Source organism: Poromitra crassiceps (assembly GCF_964638095.1).
Source record: "Poromitra crassiceps genome assembly, chromosome: 9".
NCBI classification, from domain to species: domain Eukaryota; kingdom Metazoa; phylum Chordata; class Actinopteri; order Beryciformes; family Melamphaidae; genus Poromitra; species Poromitra crassiceps.
This window is the reverse complement of record NC_139630.1, coordinates 54,305,880-54,313,009: the sequence shown is the minus strand read 5'-3', so window position 1 is coordinate 54,313,009 and position 7,130 is coordinate 54,305,880. Positions and strand designations below refer to the sequence as shown.

The window sequence follows — 7,130 nt, the reverse complement described above, 5'->3', positions numbered from 1 at the left end:
CGGAGGTTCTTAGTAGGGCGCCACCTGTGGGGATGAGTCAACAAGCACTGAGGCCATGCCAAGCAACGGGGTCCCCCAGTGTGGAAAGGGCCCATCACATGAGCCGAAGCCCCCTCGAGGTCAGGCACCTCCGGGCGGCTCTGTTAGGACGGTGCATCGACGGGGATTTCCTCAGAACGACCGTGACGCTGCAGCAGCCCGTGGAGCTGAACGGGGAGGACGAGCTCGTGTTCACCCTGGTGGAGGAGCTTCCCCTCAACCTCATCCCGGACAACGGCCGACCCTCCACCATCCACAGCTTCGACAGCGACTGCTCTCTGCAGGCCTTCGCCTCGGGCTCTCGCCCCGTCAGCATTATCAGCAGTATAAACGATGAGTACGATGCTTACACGTCCCAACGAGGAGCGGCAGGGATCAGCTCCGATGTCGCCGCAACCTCACAGGAGACACTCTTTACCCAACGTGACACGAGACAATCTTCTGTTGGCTCACGGCCAAGTGAAGCGCATCTGAATTTGGTTGAAAGTGACGGCACAGATTTAGCAGGTGGACTCTTACCTGGGGCTCAACGCACGGCACCGGAGAACATTCCCATGCTGACCTCGCCAAGTGTATTTCATCGAGAGGCGTTTCTGCAGCGCGGTGCCAAGAGCTCGCTGAACGACAGCGGCTTCTGTTTCTCGGAGCTGGACAGTGACCCCGCCAGCCCGAGCAAACCTGCCTTTACCAAGTGCCCTCTCTCCCCCGACTCAACCAAAGCCTCCCGCCTCAAAGGTGCCAAAGCCAGAGCTAGCACTCTCAACGCCTCAGCGGCATCCCAGATCCTCCACCACCTCCACACCGTCCATTCCAGTCTTCCCAGGAAAACCAAGCCTACCTCATCTGCTGCTCCGGGCTGCAGCAAACACGACGGCAGACAAGATGAACTTTGGCTTCAGGGGAGTGGTCGCGCCGATCCGAGAGAGGTTGAGTTTCCCCCTGCGGGTAGGGCGCCGAGGGGCGGCACGTGCAGCGTTTCCTCCAGGAAGCTGGCAGGAAACAGTAACAGCGTACCTCGGCCACCCAAAGCACAAGTGTCCTCTGCAGGTCAGAGGGTGGTTGTGGACGGCTGTGAGAGGTCCAGCAGCAGGAGAGCAGATCCTCTCATCAAGATGCCACGACTCACGCGAGGAGCTACGACTCTGGGAACCATTTCTGTCCCTCACAATTTGGCTGAGTCAACATGGGGCCATGATGGCACCTCGGGAACAGGGAGTCTGAGGTTTGCCTCCTTGGGGAAAAAGTCGAACGTACAGAAAAGCAGCATGATGCCGAAGTCTGGATCTGGAAGCATCTGTCCCCCTGCTCTGTCTGTCAGGCAGCCGAGTCTGGATCAGAAGACAAGGACTACGTTATCGCCAAGTGCCTTAAAAACAAGCAGCGATATCGGAAAGTCGTCGTTCCCTAAAATGTCGGCCTCAGAGGAAGAATTTGTCGTCAGGCTCCGGGCGGAATCGTTTAGTTACAAGACGTCCAGTTTAAAACCAGAACATTGTTCTGCCAGGACGTCGTCGAGCCTCAAGACACGTGGAGCCAAAGCAGATTCTTCTCGGTACTATGGGAGTCTGATGTCTCTGGAGAGGAGTGACAGCCTAACCTCAGTCGGGTCCAAACCTGGGCTGTCCAGGGAGAACCTGGACAGCCTGGGAGGTAACAACAAATCCACCAGATCCGCGCCAAGACTTGGGGTTCCAACCTCCGCCTCCACACCTGCTTCTTCCTCCCTCTCTTCTCTGGGCATCTTCGCAACATCGAGCAAACTGGGGCAGGTCAAAGTGAGCAGCGGATCCCGGCCCGCGGTTTCTGGTGGGTTGAAGGCTCGAGTGCCGTCCGTCAGCAGTTCCAAGAGCCTGAGCTCCTCGCCGAAATCCCTCGATAATGCGGACGGACGCAACGCCGGCCTACCTCCGAGCGGCAAGTCCCCGGCTCGGTCCGGGATATCGGGAGCCAAGCCTGGAAGAGGCACCGTCATGGGCACAAAGCAGGCCCTCAGCCGGGCGGCCAACAGCCGGGTGAGCGAGCTGGCCGCGGGGAGCCAGAGGAAGCAGCTCAGCAGGGGGTCGGGGGTCGACGACGAGACGAGCGGGTCGCCGGTCGACGCGTCGCTGCCGTCGCCTTACAGCAAGATCACAGCGCCGCGGAGGCCGCAGCGCTACAGCAGCGGACACGGCAGCGACAACAGCAGCATCCTCAGCGGGGAGCTCCCTCCCGCCATGGGGCGCACCGCCTTGTTCTACCACAGCGGGGGGAGCAGCGGCTACGAGAGCATGATCCGAGACAGCGAGACCACCGGCAGCGCCTCGTCGGCCCACGACTCCGTGAGCGAGATCAGAGTGTCCTCGTCCAATCGCAGCCGAGTTTCCAAATCGCCCAAGAAGAGAGGGAACGGTGAGTCCGGGTCACAGAGGTAGAAAGAGTTTGAAAGACTCTGACTTAGGGCTCGGGCCGATTTTCGATAATATTGAATATCGCAATATTTCTCAAATTTTACAATGTGATTTTTTTCCCCGCGCACCAAAAATGTGCCTAAGTTTGGGGACGTTATTTAGCTAGCATAGTAGCATGTAGTAGTGACATGGTTGGTACTAATGTATGTCTTAGGTCTTCTAGTTTCATATGCAGAAACGTCACTCTGGCTTTAAGACTGAGCCCACTACAGCCTCTGAAAGACAGTAAGCTTATAGAATCGGACCAAATACCATCCTGGGCTATAGAGTGCAAAGGGACCATGCATTTATCACAGTTAGGGGGGAAAACATCAGTATTTCCTCTACTTCCTCAATTATTTCTGAAATTAGGTTTTATGTCAGAAGGCTCCAAGTTAATGGTAAAAGTCTAATTTTAAGAAATATTTCGAGGGTGCCCTCGTGGCTTAGAACGTGTACCATTAAGGTTTAGTCCTTCCCACAGTTTTTGAATCTGACCTGTGGCCCATTGCTGCATGTCCTGCCCTGTCTCTCTGTGCTTTCCTGTCTGCTCGCTGTCCTGTCTGCTCACTGTCCTGTCTGCTCACTGTCCTGTCTGCTCACTGTCCTGTCCTGTCTGCTCACTGTCCTGTCCTGTCTGCTCACTGTCCTGTCTGCTCACTGTCCTGTCTGCTCACTGTCCTGTCCTGTCTGCTCACTGTCCTGTCCTGTCTGCTCACTGTCCTGTCTGCTCACTGTCCTGTCTGCTCACTGTCCTATCTGCTCACTGTCCTATCTGCTCACTGTCCTGTCTGCTCACTGTCCTGTCTGCTCACTGTCCTATCTGCTCACTGTCCTGTCTGCTCACTGTCCTGTCTGCTCACTGTCCTATCTGCTCACTGTCCTGTCTGCTCACTGTCCTATCTGCTCACTGTCCTGTCTGCTCACTGTCCTGTCTGCTCACTGTCCTATCTGCTCACTGTCCTGTCTGCTCACTGTCCTGTCTGCTCACTGTCCTATCTGCTCACTGTCCTGTCTGCTCACTGTCCTGTCTGCTCACTGTCCTATCCAATGAAGGCAAAATGCTTCAATCTACAATATATAAATAACACATTCAACAGCTATTTCTAAATATATAGATTCAGGGCGACGGCAGCAGAAGAAGAAGGGAATTTGAGAACACTTCTCCTCGAGGCAAAATATCAAGAATGTTTACATATTTATGGCTTTCGACCAAAATGTGCTCCTATCCATCCGGATGTATGATGGAATGAAACCGGCTTTTTCGTGCATGCCGAACACATCCCATCAAAGCAGAGGCATTTTGTGTACCTGCGAGCTATCAAAGGCTCCGGCTATCGTCCTCTCGCTGCGACAGTATTTCAGCGCCTGAGTTTATCTCCGGCCTGGCATCGTGGCGAATGCGTCTGCGCGTGCAGAGTATGCGGGCTGACACACGAGGGCGTGTTGAGCGTGTTGTGATCATGTCTATCTGCAGATGTTCTCAGCAGCCTGATGCATATGGAGGAGGAGGCGCTCGTCTCATCTCACCGCCATCAGTCTGACCATCTCCCCGGCTCCTTTCTGCCTCATCAATATTTAATGAAGCTGCGCGACGCGAGCCAGGAGGTGTTCATATCTCCAGCTCCAATTATCACCCCCCCCCTCCTTCATGCACACACACACACACACGCACGCGCACGCACGCACACACGCACACGCACGCACACACACACCACATCATCCACTACACACCACTCCAATGTGTGCATGCGCGCGCACACACACACACACACACACTCTCGCTCAGAAACACATATTATTATTTTTTTTTTTTTTTTGAGTGTTCACTTACAATACATTTGTATATAATATATTTTATCTAATTTAATTTAATAACATCTAATGACGATTTTTTTTTCTGATTTGTTGGGTTTATAAGCGGTGCAGCCGCTTCTAGTGACATGTGTGTTCGTAGCACGGGATGTGGAAGGGATGTCGATATGCGCAATTTCAATTTGCAAATAAGACAAAAGATATGCTACATTCAGCAGCAGCAGACAATTCTGGCTGGCGTCAGCAGCGCTATAGTGGCTAGCGCTATAGTGGCTGTAGGCGTTGGCTACAGACGGCTGACAGGAGTCTCGAGACGTCTCACACACACACACACACACACACTCTTTACCGACAAAAACGTTCCACCGCACGGTGAAATGTGTTCAATACAAACACACACACACACACTCACACACACACACACACACACACACACACACACACACACACACACACACTCACTCACACACTCACTCACACACACACTCACTCACTCACTCACACACACACACACACACACACACACTCACTCACACACACACTCACTCACTCACACACACACTCACTCACACACTCACTCACTCACACACACACTCACTCACACACACTCACTCACTCACTCACTCACTATGTTGATGTTTGACTCCGCCTCTCCTGGCAGGTTTCCAGCGTCGCCGGCTGATCCCCGCGCCCCTGCCGGACGCGTCCTCTCTGGGCAGGAGTGCAGCAGGCCAGGGGGGGCAGTGGGTTGCGGGGGTGCAGTGGGTGGACCTGCCCCCCCTGGGCGGCGAGCCCTTCGAGATCAAGGTGTACGAGATCGATGACGTGGAGCGACTGCAAAGGAGGATGCAGGCCGAGGTGAGAGACGCTCAAACAGCAGATTGACCACGTTGTTTGAACTTTTCACCAACATGGCTGACGTTCTTCAGCACGTTAGATCAGTGTACACAGGTGAAGTTAGTCCATATAACACACAGGGAGGCACAACTCCATGCAGGCCTTCTCCAAAAACAACTGTGTGTGTGTGTGTGTGTGTGTGTGTGTGTGTGTGTGTGTGTGTGTGTGTGTGTGTGTGTGTGTGTGTGTGTTAGATGGAGTAGTGAAACAGTGTGATAAAAATATCATGTTCTCCTGTGTTTTCTCAGCAGCCGTTCCAGGATGTTGAAAAGGTGAGTGATCACTACGGCTCCACTACTCTCCCTTGCCAGACTATCTCCCTGCACCGGGAGAGTCTGGCTGCTAATACCTCCACTCTGCTATAGCGTGGGGTGGGGGGGGGGGGGGGGGGGGGCGTACTACCCGAAAGTTTTGGCCTATATAGCTAATTTCACCTTTCAACTGTTTTTTATCAGGATGGGTCAATGCAGAGGATGAATTTCCTCTCCTCTGTCCTCTGCCATCTCCTCCCTCCTCTCCTCTCCCACCTCCTCTGTCCTCTCCTCTCCCATCTTCTCCCTCCTCTCCTCCCCCATCTCCTCTCCCATCTTCTCCCTCCTCTCCTCCCCCATCTCCTCACCTTGTGGTTCTGACCTCCCTCTCTCTCTCTCTCTCTCTCTCTCTCTCCCTCGCTCTCTCTCTCTAGGGCGTGCTGTACTTTAACGCACGGCTGCGTCAGCTGGAGCGGCGTCAGCAGCGTGTGGGCGAGCTGCGGGTCAGACACGAGCGTCTGCGGGCCGAGCTGGATGATGCCAAAACACGGCTGGGACTCCACCCCAGCCGCTGGAGCACGGACTGTGAGTGTGTCCGCATGTTCCCACTTCCTATATACCCACCCCTCAAATCCCCACTCTACCACCATCCTCTCCAGAGCTACGGCCCTTTTCCCCTCGTCAGTCAGTAGCACTTGGCATGGGTCCCATATGGCACTTCAAATGTAGCTAGCTACTGCCATCTTGTGGCACTTGTACGTTACTACAAACTACAGATGTCTAACAGCTGTCTCTTCTTCTCTCTCTCAGTCGAGGTGGACCAGGATCTGGACCCGGAGTCCCAGGCATTCCTGGAGGCTCTGGCTCAGGCGACGGCCGAGCTGGAGTCCCGCGTCAACCTCTGCAAGTCCCACGTCATGATGGAGACCTGCTTCGACATCGCCTCGCCCAAGGCCGCGGCAGCCGCACGAGGCGCCACGCAGGGGGTCGATGTGTGAGAGGAGAGCCGGGTGATGCAGGAACGAGAGGAAAAGGAAGGGATGACATGAGGGACATTTAGCCTGGAGCGTATCTATGTCCCCAGGGTCCTATGTCCCCAGGGTCCTAAGTTCCCAGGGCCCTAAGTTTCCCAGTTCAGTATTCTGTTAATACACAGTAACCCTCCTATAGAGCTCAGCAGTGACTGCTCACTTTTGAATGGAGGCTCGGGTTACAGAAAGTGCATTCCCCATTCATTTCTCCATTGATGTTTCAGAAAATCCTTATATAAAGAGTTTTAAGCCTGGAACCAAGCCAAGCAGCTAGGGTGAATTATGTAAAACATATAAAACAGTGGATTCAGAGCAAATATATACGCAAATATATACATGTGCGAGCTGCGTCTGCGAGCCCGAGACCTCGAGAGCAAACGAGCAAGGCGTGGTAGAAATGAGCGCTGTGCGATCATGGACCAATAGCAGGCGGGACTGCGGCCCAGGGAAACGCCCTCTCGTCCAAATATGGCTGCAAATACGTCACTTACGGCTCATAAAAACAAAGATGGCGGCGGCCCAAATGCCAAACTAGAGGCTTCAAAACAGGAGATCACAAACCAATGGGTGACATCACCCTCACTACGTCCATGTTTGTTTTTTGTTGCAGTATATGGTTGTAGCTGCTGTGGGAGTGGACCAATCACACATGGCATTCAATTTCAAAAAAC

General features: G+C 53.9%; 1 protein-coding gene across 1 annotated transcript in view; it reads left to right on the top strand.

Moving 5' to 3' along the window:
* LOC310782407 (kinesin-like protein KIF26A) overlaps positions 1-6,426 on the top strand; it is a gene marked incomplete at both ends in the record, with an annotated part of 63,162 nt that extends 56,736 nt beyond the window's left edge. The window contains 5 exons of the mRNA XM_083643067.1: positions 1-2,427; positions 4,942-5,138; positions 5,429-5,449; positions 5,863-6,013; positions 6,239-6,426. The exon at positions 1-2,427 is cut by the window's left edge and continues 733 nt beyond it. Coding sequence (XP_083499193.1) covers positions 1-2,427; positions 4,942-5,138; positions 5,429-5,449; positions 5,863-6,013; positions 6,239-6,426 — 2,984 coding nt within the window. The remainder of the gene's footprint in view (positions 2,428-4,941; positions 5,139-5,428; positions 5,450-5,862; positions 6,014-6,238) is intronic.
* Between the last annotated feature and the right edge of the window lie 704 nt (positions 6,427-7,130).